We start from the raw sequence: 17224 nt of genomic DNA on the forward strand, positions 1-17224 counted from the left end.
AGCGGGGGGGGGGGGGGAACGCAGACCCGATGAAACCCAGAATAGAACCAGACACGGAAACAGCGGATGATAAATGTCGGCACCATGTGACAGACATAAGCCATCAAACGAGAACACAAAGAGATAAGACGAAAATTTTCAGAACAACAACCATAGCCGAACAGAAGAAGGCAACAGTGTTTGAAGAACTTACCAGAGAGAAGAGAGATCAACTCCAAAATCAACAAGGGATCAAGCCCATAACTAAAGAAATCCCACGGATTGAGATCAATAAAGCAGATAGCAGAAGAACTACAGGACACGAAGAACACCTGTTAAGAATCGTGGAGAAAGAAAGAGGGGAGTTACGAGATCGTGTCAGAGATTTTTTTTCTTTTCTGGTTTGGATTAAGCTTCTGAATTGGAGTCTTCGGTTATCGGTTTCTTGATCTGTCCTTTTACACGCAAACTGAGCGTAACTTGTGCTTCTGAGTTCCATAGATTAGCCCGTAGGATTCACCTGGTCGCCGTTCGATTCGATTGAAGGACACGTGGCATGAAATGGGAGCATCAACAGCCCTCAAAGTGGGGCGCTCTTTCTTTTTGTTTTGTTTTTTTTTTGTGCGGATAAGACCTCTTTTATCTTCATTAGAGGAGAAGTACGGCAAGTTGAGTACACGCGCTACGCGCTCCTTTTTAGTTATGACATCTGTTATCACCTAAATTATATTTTTAGTTTCGCTAATCAATATTTTGAGTAATTAAAACAAACCATTTTTATTTATAGCGGTTGTTGAAGATATTTATTTTTTAGAATAAAATTTGAATATTAGGTAGGTTTGCTTTTAAGTACATTATGTTTCTGGTCACACTCCACTATTCTCTAATTCACCTTTACTGTACTTATTAGAGATTGGATTAAGTCGGTAGCTAATCGGGTTTTGATTAGGAACAAAATAAATAAAAATGTATATAATATGTGCTGTTGAAGATGATGATGATGTATTTACAACCAAATACTCCAATGATTTAATCAACGGGTCATTAATAATACACGCGTATTTTGGCATCACCGCATAATTTCTTCAAACCATGGTTGACCGGAATATATAATCAACTAACAAATACAATAGCACTCAGATAAAGATTCTTCATGAAATCCCTTTGGAGAGATTTTTAATCTTTACGGGCATTGGGTAATATATATTATCTACTAAATAAATCCATTCTAAACAACTTGCATATAGACAGGCCATAACAAGTTCCTCTCACAATAAAAATTAATAATTTAGAAAACTAAAATATCAGATCATGCTCAATTCACACATTCAGTCTCGATATATTTTTGTCTGTTCCGTTTGTTTCTGTATATATAATCACATTATACACACAAAGAAAGAAGGAATATATAATATCACCGCGTTACATGACAAAAACTCACTTTCTCTGGCATTTTCTTGGCTGTGCAAAAAATGGCTGATTTTCTCGGACAACTACACGGTTAAGAACTGTGCTTTCTATGTATGCCATACCCCTTTCATCCTTCATCATGGTAATATTGGAGGCCGACAAACTTTACAGTGCCATCACCGCCGCAAGTAAGAAAGCCATCAGGGCAAATTTGTATGTCGGTGACACCAGCCTGCATCCATTTGAAGAACAGGAAACACATAACAATAATGATAAGCCGATTTCTTCTTCAGTTGTTATAGATGAGATGAGATGCAAAAGTTAGGGTTTACGGTTAAAAGTGGAAATGGCGGCTGGGGACTAACCCGGATGATTCCGCCATAGCCTCTAGTGCTTGGTTGCAGGAAAGTGTGCCTGTCATGAAGCTTGGGCCAATGATGAAGCATTTTTGCCGCTTTGGCATCCCATAGTTTAACATCGCCATCTTTGCTTCCCGTTAGGAACAAACTTGTGCTTGGGATGGTACATATTTTGGTCACGCTTCCTGAAATTGCAGAGCATTTGAAAATAAATTGACTTTTTAGAGAGAACTTCCTTTTCAGAAGAAAAAAAAAGAGTAATTAAATGATCATGAAAGAAGAGAAGGGTTTGCACCTAAGTGAGCCTTTGGTATGTACCAAAGCATCCCGTGCGGATTTGGATCACTACTGTCAATAGAAGATTTCCCGGTATGCGCTTCTCGACTGTCCAAATTTCTGTGCCTTTTAGTCTTTCCAGTGGCAATATACCGGAAATCGTGCAATCCGAGATCGCCATTTTTGCCCCCAGTCACAATCATTGGGGAAATGGAACCACTGCCAATGTCATTATCAAACACAGAGATAGAGCGTGCGCCACCTTTTTCATGAAAAGGAAAAGGGGAAGATAGTTGTCAGATTTAAAGGAATGGTAACAAAGAACATATTATGCAAAATGCCAAATCATTTGAGATGACAGATCAAGAACGCTTTTTTAAGTCCAAATTATGGCAATCTTGTGTATGAGGAAAGACATGAATCACATGATTTAAGTTCAAGAACTGAAGTTTCAAATTGTATCCGAAAGAGACCTTCGTGACAAATGATGGATGCCTGGGAAGTTGTAGGTGGAGCTAGTGTATCCCATACAACCACGTTAACACCATTTGGGCTATATCCCGAGGCTGCAACGATAGAACCACTGGAGCTAATATACTTGACATCCCTACAAAACATAACAAAAGCCAATCAAGCATAAGTCAGTGATATTGATGGTATAACAAACAGTAAATTTGATAATTGCTACTTAACTTTCATGCTAATCTAGGATCATGGCTTGTGCAAGAGATGAGGAACACAGAATCACAAAAGAATTATGGAACATACGAGGCATGGCCAGTGAAGCAAAGAGATGATTCTACAGGGTGGACGTTACTTCTTCCTCCAACTTCTAATTGCCACGTGCAGACTGTTCCATCCAGTGCTGCACTTGCAAATCTATGTCCACAGGGGCCGAATTGCACAGCTGATATTGACGCCAGAGCATATGGAGGAGGAACATTCGCAGCAGGCAGCACGCCGTAAGTTGCGGTAGCTCTGTTTTTTCCAAACTGCAGACATCATGTTTGCATAAGCTCTACAAAGAAATACTCAGACACCGTTCTGAAAATGCTTAATATAATATTTAAGCTCCCCACCAAAGCGTCTCTGGTCTACACAATCATTACAGCCCAAATACACTTTAGCTTCACTTACAAAGAGAAATTTCAGCTTAGGGTCACTGATTCCAAACATGGCACTGCCTAGTTACCGTTCATAGCACACTGAGTAACTATGTACAAGTCGGCAAAGAATATACTGAAAAGACAACAGATGCGATAGCTTATTACTTATCCCTAAGATGAACACAAAAACCCATCAGTAGTGAGCAAAAAGTCAATGATGGCTCATAATGGTTCGACGAAAACAGAGGTACGCAAACAGATGATTCAAGTGATATGCCCTTACCTCCCACAGATAAATGTGTGTGTTGTTAGATCCAACCAAGAAGAGAGGCATTGTTGGGTGACTGGAGAATGCTCTTGTACTTACGGTTTCAACTGTTGGGGGAGGATCAACAAACTGCTCAAAATCTTCTTGAGTTTCCCAACCTAAGCCAAGGGCCGCAGAACCAGTATAACCTTGAACCCTTTGAGCTCCACCACTACCCAAGGCTTTCCCAGGCTTTGAAAGAGAAACTATGCCAACAGTTGCCCCACCCAACCCAAGGTGTGCTCCTCTCTTACTCCCAAGACCAACACCCAGTGAAACAAATGTTGGGACGGGAGTTGATTCAGAGTTAGCCCAACCATTGTGTGGCCAATCCGCATCAGACCATATATAGTTTGGCGGATCATCGTGGGAACCTCCATCCTCTCGGTTAAAGAAGATTATACCCTGCATTTAACAGAATCCAAAATCTCTCACATGCTTATTTCTGATGCCACATTGTTATTGTGCCTAATAAAGCAAGGCTAATGACACGGTACCAACCGATGGGTGTTGAACTTAGTTCACCATGCAAGACATGCAATAGCACAAGATAATTTTGTCCCAAAATGCAGATGAAGGATAAAGAAATATTTTGGGGTAGAAATCGTTAGAAGTTTGCTGGGGTTCCAACTCATGGGTCGAAATGATAGTCACTGCATATAATATAGAACAGCCACCACTAAAACTTGAACCTGTTGTCTCAAACAGCTGATGTAGGAAAAAGAAAACCACTATTGTACTACAAAAGCCATCAGAGGTTCGCCACGATTGGAACTCGCAACTACCTCATAGTTAATAGTTATAGATCCATAGCTGTAACTACAGATATCAAACATAGGCCCATGACGATCTTTTCAAGGATTGGTTCACGTCTTCCAAGCATTAGAAGTTTCAACTTATCAGATTTATTTTAGAATGAAGACATGAAGAAATGGTAAGGCAGACTGTGAGCAGGACTAACCTTGCGGTTGCTTGCGATTGCAGCTTGCTGATGATTGATGGGGTTTAAACAAAGGGCCTGATGGAAAGAAAACTAAACTCAACCAACAGAGGTGGAAAAAAAGTTCTGGATATCCTTTTGTCTCCATTACAATAACATCACCAGCAATGATATAAAAAATTTGTTTGAAAAAAGCAAAACGAACAATTACCTCTATCAGCTCCCCACTCCTCTTAAAAATTTCTTCAGGATTCTGGAAAGCAGAATTTTCCTTGGTGGTTACTGTATCTCTATTTGAGCCATTTGGAGGAGCATAGGTTGCGAGTGAATTATCCCCAATACTACGCTGGCGCTCTTGATTGTGTGGCTCACTATGCTCATTCTTCCCCACTATCTCTTTGTAAATATCTCTCCACTCTCTCGAAGGTTTAAATTTTAACCAGTCTGAGAAGTCCAAATTTTCTAGCAAGAAAGCTTCCTGTACCAAGCACGGATCCACACACAGATTCCAAAACATCAGAGAAAGCCCTGCAAGGTCATTGTTGGTGTTCACTATATCTGCATCTGGGATGGCCCAGCTGAGAGGTCTTGTTTGGAACTCCATACATCCATTTAACCATAGCAATGTTGGAGCCTGAATTCTCTTCTCCAGCTTCTTCTTCAAGAAAATCGAAAGTTGCTTTACATGGTGGGAAGAGAGATAAGTGACGGTAGTAATCAGCGTCTTTCCCAGAAGCAAAATGATCTTTTCAGGTACAGATGCAATATCACCACTAGAATCCAATGAAGTCCGAGCACCGCTGTTCGCAACACCATCATCAAGTTCAGTTGAGGTAGATACCAGCTTATATTTCACGAAGTTTGAGATATGCTTCCAGAAACATGTTTGCGCCACAAGTAGCCTTTCATCTTCTGGAATTGAGGACACAGGATATCCAACTTGTTTATCCTCAACAATTCCACTGATCACGGAAGCCACTCCCACGTCTGATTTATCCGGATCACGAACAGGTATACATTGGCAGTAAACTTTCTTCAGACTCTCCATATCAACCTCATAAGGTGTCTGCCCGTGAAAATATGATATCATAACGGGCTGTGACATTTGAAAGAGACATTTTAAATCCCCCAGAACCCAAGCAATTGCCACTTTTGAGCAATATTCGACTAAATCAAGAACAATTGTGAGTCTTGCTACAAGATCTCCGTCACAGGAGCCCAAACACAACTTTATAGAAGCTCTCAAACTCGACAATAATTGCAGAATACCATGAAAGTAGAATTTCAAAGCATTAGACCTCTTTGATTTAGTTCCACGAGACACCTTGATTAGATCGTAACATGATGCTGAGTGTAAGCCAGTGATACTGCATGCAGCAATGATATGGGACAATAAGCAGGATATATCTTCAGCCGTTTTCAGCACCGATTTACACAAAACTGTACAGGGGAAGATTTTGTCAACTGTGTCGGACTCTTCTGACAAGAGACCAGAAGAACTACATCCTTGCAATAAGCTGTATCCCACATTTAGTAAACCACGGCTGCATAATGATGAGACCATCTGTTAAAAGGAAAGAAAAGGACGCAGACAATATATCAGCATCCAGAAGTACCACCGTTGTCAAGCTAGCCTGTCAAGGAACAAAAAAAATGGTCTGCAAGTATCATTGTATAAATAGCATACCATATTGACTAGGCAAGAGGCAGACAAGGAAAATCTCTGGTAAAATTGTTCCAAAGCTGTTAGCAGTTTATGTTGAAAACTGTCGACTTTCTCGTACCAATCAATATCAGAATTCATAAAGACAGCAGTCTCTCCACTAGGTCCTACTGTAGAGACAGACCAACCAGGATGATCTTGTAACAGCTTGGAGAGGAATTGGATGGCTAGACCCAACCTCGTATGGGTGTCCATTGTAGATGCAATACTGCTTGATACCCAGTTAGATGAATTATCAATAGAAGGTTCAAGAATACCACATGGAGCAAAGAACTGCCCGTTACTGGGTATGCTTGTCTGATCTGTACCACCATGACTGCTGACAGAAGTTGAAAGACATTCTAAAGCCTCGAGCTAACAACTCGCAAAAAGACAACAAATCAGCAAGTAGATTTGACAGCACTGATTATCAAACTCATTTTCAGAAAGGATAAAACAAAAATCAAGTCTATTGGTTATACCCGCTGAAAGATACCAGATAAATAATTTTTAAGTGAATTTCCTACTGATAAAAGAAAAGTCTCAAAGAAAAGGTGGCAACAGGAGAGGCAATCCCACTTGCAGGATTTATGATTCCCGAAAATTAGTTAAAAATTTTGACAACAGTTGAATGGAAAAGGCTAAAAGAAACAGCTATCCTTGATTACACAATGGGAAAATCCGTCCACCAATTCCATTGTGGAGTTTCAGTTCAAATTTCAAAACATGTAAAAACACCTCACAGACAATCAAATCATTTCAGCCATTCACAACATACTGCGCTTTGTAACATATGATAGAAACTTACAGGGAGCCCACGTCTGCTGAAGGCAGTAGCAGTCATCAAGGTTGCCCATCGGCTAAGTATTGCAGCATTTCCTTCCCCGATGGAATTCTTCATACTGTTTTTATTCGCTAGCATGTGGCAATATATGCCAATACTAGGATCCATAAAACATGCATGATTGGAAGATACAGCATACCTCCCTGTAACATGGCTCTCTAGACATCCAACCATAGCAAGAAATGATTGACGGTACCGCACTAATTCCCACTGCATAAATTAGGGATTGTGTCATAACCATAATTTATATTATCCCAAAAAAACATGAATAAACAAAAAAAAGACCTATTCACCTCAAGAAGGCTCGCCAGCCAAAGGTCTCCTCTTTGCAGGGCAGATGGGAGTATATATTTCGTTATCAAATTGTGTTCCAGGGGACCGCCCCGCCCCTCAACAAGCCGGCAAAGTACAAGTGCAAGCTGCTCATCATGAAGATTTTTGACACAAACATTTACCGCCGATGAAGTATCACTCCCAAGGAGAAAGAAAGCTATAGCCAGCTCCAATTGATGTTTTCCCATTAGGACATATGCATTTTTCAAGGCTGCAGCCTTATTTTTCTCTTCCTGGAATAATAGATGCATCCAATTAAAAGACAATTCACTCGATACCACGTCCTAGATTCAAGAAAGGCCTATACAGACAGTGGAAAGGAAACTAACTTGTAAAAAAAAAGTGGTTTTCCCATACCTTGAAATTACGTGAAAGAAAACCCAACAAAGGTTTATCTTTCTCATCCTTGCTTATTTTGAAAAGGCCGGCCAAAACTTGAATTCTATTCAAAGCTATATAGAGCAATGCACAATCTTTTGGGTTCTTGTTCTTAAGATATTGTTGTCGGGCCAGCTTCTCCATCTAAAGTCAGAAGATAGCGGTGAATTACGTTAAGCATGGTTTCTTTTTCCAACTGTGGATTGACAATACCAATGTGTATGGCACCAAAGAAATTTAAAGAAAAAAAAAAGAACGTAAGATAAAGGCGTCATTGGCTTATTCTTAGGTAGTTAGTACGGACCAAGCTTAGAATGTTTAAAACTTACCAGTGGGCGCAACTGCACTACATTTGCATACCAGAATCCAACACCCAATGATCGCATTTCTTGCCAGGATGATTCATTGGGTAAAATAGCACCAAACAAACTTTCTTGACAGTCTGAGTGGAAAGCCCATCCTATCATACTAGAGTCGACACCCAACTCTTCCATAGAAGCTGTTTTACCAAATCTTCGAGCAAAGTATAGTTGTTTATATCTGAATGCGACCCAAAACCTATAAGTAAAATGGCAACAGAAATCCATACCAATGAGCATAGAGTATTATTCATGAGGAAAAACAAATTATGTTCCCTTGAAAATAAGAACCTTGAATTAATATTTTCACAACTAGTGTGAAGTAGCCAACAAGAATATATTGAAAGAAACGTTGTTCTATTGGTCATTCAGCAATTAGACCTAGGAGAATTAAATGGAGGAAAAAGGTGCCTAGAAAAAATAAGGTTCAAAGTACCTTCTTCCAGCTTCATCAAGGCTTGCATAGACAGAAGTAGAATGTGGATTACTGATTTCACAAAGAAGATCAACAATAGCAAGAATTTGGATCTTCTCTATGCTGGAAATGTTTCTTACATCTGATAACTTCTCAAGCGGCTCGCGGAGGTTGCTAAGCTCCCAATCTGTTAAGCATGAATTGTGTCGACCATTGGAAGAATTGGATTCCGCACTGAAAGTTGACAGCAACCCTGTCTGAAACTGAGAACTTTGTATCATTGAAACAGTTGTCCCATGCCATTGGAAGTCGTTAACATTTGGTCCATTTGAGAGAAGCCCTTCATAATATTTAGATAAAAGGATATCTCCGCAATTAAGAACTGATTTTACAGTACAACTATTCCCAGAGGTGACATTTGAAGTAATATTTTCAATGAGATGCCTTACAGCTGCAATCGCCCGCTTCCAATTGCCTGAACGCATAGAGTTAACAAGCTTAAGGAAAGGTGAGATTGACCACATGACACAACTATTTATTTTGCACAAGGGAAAAATAAAAGGGATAACTAAATAAAAGCTATGAGGCTTAGCTTTGAAAATGACTAGAAAAAAATAACAAAAAGAAGCTTGTAGCATAGCACCTGAATATATAGCTGCAAGGAGTGCTTGAGGGTGATAAAGTGGCAAAGAACCCTGTAACCTCTCCACCATCTCCAACAAGCTTGATATGTCACTAAGCATGTCTGAGCCAGATGGTGCACTAGTTAAAGGCAAACCACTGGATTTTTTATCATCATTTACGTTAAAGCTTGTTGGAGTTTGAACCAGCCATTGCCTGTGTAGACTAATATAATCAGCGTGAAGAAGTACAACCATGGCCTTAGGGCCCCATACGAAATCAAGAATAGCAGAATATGTCTCAGAAACAGCAACGCATTGCCAAATCTGTTTTTCTGAAGAACCCTCGGAGACCGATAAAGTAGTTCTTCTATAAGGCCATTCAACATAGACCCGGATCTCATTCCGTGTGCAGACTCCGAGAAATAGGTGATCATTTCCCACTGCTGACCACTTTAGAGCAACAACTTCTGCATCTACATAAAATTTCTCCTCCAGCATGAAAACCCCTGAATCTATAAGGTGTACAATCGCCCATATAGTAATTGCAGATTTTGAACAATCCTCTGCACACCGAACTGCTATTTTGTGACCAGAATCAGATAGTGATATAGCAGCAACAGGACTTTGGCCAACCGTAAGCATGCCTACAAGCTCCCACGGAGTATGAGGTATAGAATCCTGAAGACTACTTCTCCAAAGTTTCAAAGAACCATCAGCTTGACCAGTTGCCAGGGTATACAAAGGATTTTTGCAGTTTACGTCATTTTTTGGAGCCAACCAGCTTGGAGAGACCACATCAAAACTGGTAACATAATCATGCCGGTGAGGTTCAGGTATTTCTGATGAGGATGAACTAACAGCAATGCAGATAGTTTTACCAGCAATGCTATCTTCAAACGTCCACTTACCAGATCTAATGCTATTACAGTCATGAAAATTGCACATGCAGCTGCTTCCTGGGGAATCAAAATGATGGAAAGTAACTCTCCATGACAGAGCATCAAAATGTTTCTCTTTCAGCCATACGCTCAAAAGAAAAAACTTGTTACTTCTGAATGTCTTGCCACAAGAATTTGGCAAAGGTATTGCGAATATATTGGTAGGACCATCCTCCAAAGGGCTGGTAACTGCAAAAGGTATAGTGCATATGTAATGGCTAAGAAAATCATCTTCAACCCTCCCACGACTCCTTACAATAAAGCAATCAATGCCTCCAACATGTCCCGCGAGTAGAACCTTATCCTCTCCCAGTGATGTGGCCGCCCAGCATATACTTGTGTATTTTAAGCTCAAATTTTGGTTTTGCAGCCGTACACATGATCTCCAAGAGAAACCTGGTATTGAATGGTCAGGAACACAATGGGAATTACCAGAAGAAGACCAGATTATCACCAGGCCATTGACATCCAGAGAAGCAGCAAACTCAGTCTCGCAGACAATAGGATGGAAAGCAACCTGTAAGATTTTCCCGCTATGACCATCTAGACCAAGAACTTTTTGAGCCACGCACTTTGACGAACTCAATCTATTTGGAGATGAAACTTCTGCGTCATGCAAATTTTCCGTATACAAGGAAGACCAAAATAAGGAATTCCGAGGGGATAAATTAATCAAAGAACAAATAAGTGGTGGATCATACAGGTGATTTCTCAATACAACAACCTTCCTAAGAGACATCTGATCTGAAGACCCATCAGCATCAACTACTGTAAGTGGTTCTACACCACTGCCTTGTAATTCTTGTCTCATCCACAATGTAACCCGTGGCAACCTCATAGGAGAGATGTCATCAAGACAATGGACAGCCCATAGGGTGACCAATTGTCCAGGGCCATAACCAACTAGCCATGCACATTTTCCAACTTGCTCAAGCTCATATTTTTCCATAGAAAAAAATTTATTGGTACCTTCCAAGGTTTTAAATATACCTCCTGTCTGTGTTCCCCAAACCATGAATATATCTCTTCCCAAATTGCCATTCAAGACCTGGTTTATCTCAATTACTGCTGCAACATAAAACGATGTTCTGTAGTCATTTACATCCTTCCCACCCTTTCTAGTCCTCCCGTCATCTATTTCACTCCATAGCCTTACTGTCCCGTCCAAACAACATGTCAGTAGCACATTCCTCAGTGCATGATTAACATCAATAGCAGACTGTCTTGATGCCATTGGTCTCCATTGAATCATCGATATCCTCTGTGGATGACGCAGTGCAACTTTACGATATGATTTCCCATCACTAAAATAGGCCAAGACACATTTACCTGCTTCATCACAATCAGTTTGCAGTTTACTCCAAGAAGTTGCCGTTGCAAAAGGTCCTTCCATCGACCAGGTGGCGGAAACCAGATCTTGAAGGTGATCCCCTACGAATTTCCAAGCAATTTCCCATGATCGGTTCCTCCTCTTCCACACAACAATCTCAGTTCCACCAATTATTATCCCATCCCCAGAGCCTGTCCACTCAATTGCTTCCACTTTTGTTGCCTGCGCCAATATGGCATTCTGGCTCCAACAAAAAGAACCTGAATATGAGTAAAAGACATACAAATTTAAGATATCCAAACAAAGAAGGAAGAAGAAAGAATCCCATGCTACCACCAGTTCTCCAATTGTAAACACCTAGAGGGATAAGGTACTTAAGTATGTTTTTTCCCTTCCTATTGTTCATTCATATACCTCGCTTGCATTGGTGATAAGAAAAATTACAACGTGATCAAATTGTAATAAATCAGTACCGGTATTATGCTTGATTATGCCCTGAAGATGGATAAGCCTTCTCTATCAACCCAAAATCATCACAATCCAGACAATGAATTGGAACTACAAATACACACCCGATGTTTTTGCAGGCCATCAGTCTAACTGAACAGGCAATGAACAATTCCGACTAGCTACTGTATGACGACTCTAAATTCTTGGTCCCAGAGCTAATTCAATTCAACGTGATAAACCTCCAAAATGGCACAAAGACAACAGCAACGGGCACCCCTTGAACAAATTCCTCACTAACTGAACTCAAAATGAAACATCAAATTTAGTCCCAGGCTCACCGTTCAACTCGATCGGATCATGAGAGAACAGAAAGACGGAGTTCCCCGACCCAACCGCGAGCTCGCCGACAGACGGCGTGACGGGGGACCAAGAAACGGAAGTAACAGAAGAGGAGACATCACCGGAAACCTCAAGAACCTGCCGGAAAATGGGTCCGGAGAGGGAGTCGTCGCCGCGGAGAGGGGAAGGCAAGTGAGAGATGACGAGGAGAGTGGAAGCTCCATAGGCAAGCCATGAGTAACCGGCGAAGTCCGGGAGGCAGTCAATGGAAGATTGAGATCTGATCGGGGAGGGCGGAACGATCTCGGATCTCAGGAGACGGAGTGGGAGATGATCGATCGGATCGACGGTGGAGATCGCGCCGTAACTCATCTCCGCCATTTTCACAATAGCTTTTACTTCAACGGAAACCCAAACTTGACATACAAAATGCTCACTAGACAATCAAATCTCGGATATGTTGTTCCCCGAAAAAGAACCCTCTTCCTGGGTTAAAGGTTTCAAATGAAGGATGCCTTGGGCTGAGAACTCATTGGGTCTTGCAATTTGAATGGTCCTCATATTGGGCTTTGGACCAATTGGGCCTAGCCATTTAATGGTGTGCTACTTGGGCTCTGGATAAGTTGGGCCTTATCATATGCGTTTGCCTTGAGACTTTTACCATGGATTTTGATCTTTTGGGATCCATCGAAAAAATTAGCGAAAGGCCTTTTTTCCATTAATTGTAAGTATGGAGAGCAAATTCCTCATACGGCCTTTTAGGCTTAGTGGAACATAATCACAAGGCCCAATAATAAATCATGGGCCCATTAACGTAGTTGGGCCAAATTTATTATACATTCTCTATAAGACCTTTAATTGCGGATGAGCCGGGTAAATTAAAAAAACAGTGGGCCGAATAAAATCTTGACCGACACGTGTCGGACAATAAGTTGATGGACGAAAACGGCGAGCAAGGTGAAGCTAGGACAACGAAACGACACTCCAGTTGTCACTGAGGAATAAGATTTGGGAATGGCCTTCGGGAAGGAGAAGGACAGGTGTCAATATCGAGAAAGATCAGAGACCGAAACAATGCAAAATCTCAATCACGCCTACCGTGGGACCCACCTGCCCTCCTTTTTGTCTCTTCCTGTCGGCCCCTCTGTCCTCTCTCTCTTCCCTCTCTCTCACTATTTTCAAATCTCCTCTCCCCTTAATTAGGCTCTAAAACTAATCACCTCCTAATATGACGACTGCTAACAGTGTCAAGTATATTTTTCTCTTTTTCTCGGCCAATTTTCATTTTTATTAAAATTATCATCTTCTTTATTAGTTATCAATCTGTAGTTAAGTTTCAGATTAAGTGAATTTATAATCGATATTAATTAAATATTATATTTAAACCTCTCAACACATACTTTCATGTACTTTATCAAAAAAAACATACTTTCATGTACCCAATTCACATTTATGCACAATAAATTTATATAGTTACAGTCATATAACTTAAATATTTTGCGATTTTGGTTATAAAAGCTAGTCCTCGAACATTACAAACTAACATTTAGCCTTTGATACGACAATTTTATCATTTTTAAATATATATATATATAACGGAAAATAAATTCACTTTTAGTAATATATAGTTTTTACGCATATACGGATTGAAATTGGTATAACTTAATCAATTATTACTGTGCATGCTATGTGGCATTGGTATATGTTCGGATGGACACAACACGTGATTTGATATTATACAATTATGATGAATTATTAAAACAAATTATTGATGAATCGATTGGTTTTGTTAATTAAACTCGTGCAGTATTTTTTTCTGAAAAAAAAAAATGTCTCTGGTTATAGCTGCCCTCGATTCGTTGTCCAGATATTATCGTTTCTTTTTTTAAAAAAAATAGTCGGCTTTAATAATGGTCTGATTAACGTGACATCCGTTATAGCTTTACCAATTTAAATCCAATCATAATAACTTTAGGCATGTGTGATGTAATGGTCCTTTTAGGGAAAGTATAAGAGCCCGAATGAAACGACAAAGGGATGAAATTATCCCCGGCCCTTCTATTTTTTTCATCCAAATATTAGCTAGGACTCAAAAAGTGTTTTGTAAAGTATATATACATATATATATATACACCAATTCACAGTAACACACTAGTTAATTATAAATGAATATATACATGTTTATATCCATATATACACATATATATAGCGAATAGCCGGTCCACGATGTTTTCAGTTGTGTATGAATATCCCAATAGCGTTACTTAAATATACCACCGATTTGTGATATCATACTAAACTGTTATTTCAATAAATTCGTTCAAAAAATATAGGAATTGTTAAGATCTAGGAAAGATGATGAAGATCACATAAACTCCAAGTGAAAAACGCAGCTGAATAACTCGGGAATGCTGAATTAAGATCTAGGAAAGATAATGAAGATCGTCAAATTATCAATATAATTAAATATTAAAAAAATAAGAATATAAAATTCACAGGGAGATTTGACGGATCATATGCCAAGAAATAATGTCCAATGAAGAAGCGGGAGGCCAAGAATAGCATACAACTCATATTTCCACTCACCTCATGTCTATTATAATCAATACGCATACAGTGATAACAATATTTTAAAATAAAAGCATACAAATTCATTCCTTACACACATTTTTTTTTCCTTGGGAAAATATTTAAGGGACCAGAAAGAACGTACAGAGTCATGAGACATTATCACTGGTCAAAAACAACGAACCCTGCTTTTGCTTTTGTGTGTTTTTTTCAATAATAATCATTTTAAATAAAATGTTTTTTTTTAGGTGATGGTCTCTCCTCTTCTTCTTCGTTTGCTTTTCCTCATCATCCATAAAGTGAAAGCCAACGCATATAGAGCCATCGCCCAGGAAAAAAAAATTGTCTCCAAAAACATTCTCTCTTTGCCTTTACTCTCTCTCTCTCTCTCTCTCTCTCTCTCTCTCTCTGCGGCTTTCTCTTTGTCGGAATTCATGGACGCTACGAAGTGGACGCAGGTGCGTAAAAGAGCTTCGTTTTGCCGGATCTGTTTGTTTCTTCTTCCCAACTGTTTTCCTTTATTTTTATCTCTCTCTTTCTCTTTTTCATCTGTAACTTTTTCTATGACCAAAAAAAAAAAGATTATGTATTTATATATAAGCGTATATTTGTTTTTTGGGTCGTGGATAGAGATGGATATATGGATATACATGAAGCAAGCTAAGTTGTGATGGTAGATATATATATATATATATATATATATATATATATATGCAGGCCTGCTTACACATGTTTCCATGAATATTTGCATGGGAAAATTTATCCTTTTTGAAAGTTTTCATGGAAGAAAGAGATTAGATAGACACTTTCCCCCCGCTTTTTATGAGATTAATTATATATTGGAACGAATGAAAAAAGAAAGTTAGAAAAACAAAGGCATTATTTGGTATTATACCCTTTGTTCTTGGTGTTCATGTAGCACCCCATTTAGTTTTTGTTTCTTCTCCTATTTCGAGTTTTCTTTCACCGGATCCTAAAATTCTTGACGGAAACCAAAAAAAGAAAACCCTAATCCGTCTTCTTTTTTGTCACATGCTTCTTTTTTCTATCATGTGCAATCTACATGGGGTTTGATACAAAACACATATATATATGTGTGTGTACGTGTGTATAGACGTAGTTTGCTTAGATCTTGGAGAATTGATTGGTCCATGTATGAATAAGCTAGCTGAATTCCATTTCATGAGTTTGCTTTGACTAGTCCACGAGTGGATTTGTACATATGGGTTTTTTAATATCTTAATTAAGTTAAATCATCTTAATTGATTTGTAGGGTTTTCAAGAAATGATAAACGTAAAACCCATGGAGCACATTATTCATAATAACATCGCACAACCGACGTGCACCACAGGCACAAGCACCGTCCTCGTCAACAGTATAGCTAACACCGGCCCAGGCGGCTGCGGTGGAAACGCAAACGCAAACGCAGCCGCCGCCACCACGGCGGCTGAGAAAAAAGCAAGGCCGCAAGAGAAACTGAACTGCCCGAGATGTAACTCAACAAACACCAAGTTTTGTTACTACAATAACTATAGTCTCACACAACCAAGGTACTTCTGCCGAGGCTGTCGAAGGTATTGGACCGAAGGTGGCTCTCTTCGTAACGTCCCTGTTGGAGGAAGCTCGAGGAAGAACAAGAGGTCCTCCTCGGCAATCTTCCCGACGTCGTCCACGTCAGCAACGTCGGCGCTTTCCTCTTCGTCTTCGCTTGGTATGACCACCAAGTTACCAGATCTAAACCCACCGGTTCTCTTCTCAGGACAGAACCCTAAGTCAACGTCGACGCAGCAACAAAAAGGGTCATCTCAAGATCTCAACTTGTTGTCTTTCCCTGTCATGCAAGACGGTCATCATCATCAGAACATGTCTCAGTTTCTTCAGATGCCCAAGATCGAGAACAGCATTACTCAACCAAACCCTAACGGTTCTTTATCTTCTTTGTATGTGTCTTCGTCTCCTGTTTCAGCTCTCGAGTTTCTGAGAACTGGGGTTTCTTCAAGAGGTTTCAACACGTTCATTCCTGGTCCCATGATCGATTCAAACACAGTTCTTTACTCTTCATCAGGGTTTCCGACAATTGCGGATTACAAGCCAAGTAATCTCTCTTTTGCCGGAAATATCGGACACAACAACAACAACGGTAACACCAGGTCTCATGAAACTAATGAGGATATAAATGGATCAGGTAGGGTTTTGTTTCCATTTTCGGAGATGAAAGAGCTCTCGAGCACCACAACACAAGAAGTTGGTGATAATGATGATCATCAGCAGAAGAGTCAAGTCAATTCGAGCGCTAATGCTTATTGGAGTGGAATGTTCAGTGCTACAGGACCTTCATGGTGAAGAAATGATGCACTCAAGTTTTAAAAAATGGAGATTATCAGCTTAGCTTTCTTCCTCATTTATTTCTTTTTTATTTTAAAGCCCTTTCCTTTTCCTTTCAACGATCTTTTTCTCACATGGAGGACTTTACTTAAAGTTGTCGGAACTATCTAACAGAGAGTCTTGTCTTTCTCTCTCTCTTCTTTTTTTTTTTACCTTTTTTTTTTGGGGGGGGGGGGGGGGGG

The 17224-nt window shown here is 39.8% G+C and overlaps 3 protein-coding genes across 6 annotated transcripts in view; 1 reads left to right on the top strand and 2 right to left on the bottom strand.

Annotated features, from left to right (window-relative positions):
- Positions 1 to 437, bottom strand: part of LOC104802082 — a 3078-nt gene extending 2641 nt beyond the window's left edge. For both annotated transcript variants that reach the window (XM_010525516.1, XM_010525517.2), the window contains exon 1: positions 194 to 437. The gene's annotated coding sequence lies outside the window, so the exon portion shown is untranslated. The remainder of the gene's footprint in view (positions 1 to 193) is intronic.
- An 810-nt stretch (positions 438 to 1247) lies between these two features.
- Positions 1248 to 12511, bottom strand: LOC104802083. Of its 2 annotated transcripts, none has more exons than XM_010525518.2 (16): positions 12088 to 12511; positions 9052 to 11559; positions 8430 to 8883; positions 7964 to 8192; positions 7614 to 7778; positions 7217 to 7489; positions 6888 to 7133; positions 6065 to 6454; positions 4589 to 5941; positions 4399 to 4455; positions 3414 to 3842; positions 2793 to 3016; positions 2498 to 2631; positions 2044 to 2286; positions 1722 to 1933; positions 1248 to 1621 (listed from the first exon to the last, which is right to left on the bottom strand). In XM_010525518.2, the coding sequence occupies exons 1-16, from the start codon at positions 12467 to 12469 to the stop codon at positions 1517 to 1519; spliced, it is 7404 nt and encodes a 2467-aa protein (XP_010523820.1). In that variant the 5' UTR covers positions 12470 to 12511; the 3' UTR covers positions 1248 to 1516. The 2 variants fall into 2 exon arrangements, with proteins under 2 accessions (XP_010523820.1, XP_010523821.1); XM_010525519.2 differs by having other exon boundaries at positions 1755 to 1933; positions 12088 to 12510.
- A 2450-nt stretch (positions 12512 to 14961) lies between these two features.
- LOC104802084 (dof zinc finger protein DOF2.5-like) lies at positions 14962 to 17207 on the top strand. Of its 2 annotated transcripts, none has more exons than XM_010525520.1 (2): positions 14962 to 15114; positions 15930 to 17207. In XM_010525520.1, the coding sequence occupies exons 1-2, from the start codon at positions 15091 to 15093 to the stop codon at positions 16998 to 17000; spliced, it is 1095 nt and encodes a 364-aa protein (XP_010523822.1). In that variant the 5' UTR covers positions 14962 to 15090; the 3' UTR covers positions 17001 to 17207. The 2 variants fall into 2 exon arrangements, with proteins under 2 accessions (XP_010523822.1, XP_010523823.1); XM_010525521.1 differs by lacking the exon at positions 14962 to 15114 and adding an exon at positions 15198 to 15329.
- Positions 17208 to 17224: the final 17 nt, after the last annotated feature.

The sequence above is a fragment of the Tarenaya hassleriana genome, unplaced genomic scaffold, assembly GCF_000463585.1.
Source record: "Tarenaya hassleriana unplaced genomic scaffold, ASM46358v1 Cleome8, whole genome shotgun sequence".
Taxonomy (NCBI): Eukaryota; Viridiplantae; Streptophyta; class Magnoliopsida; order Brassicales; family Cleomaceae; genus Tarenaya; species Tarenaya hassleriana.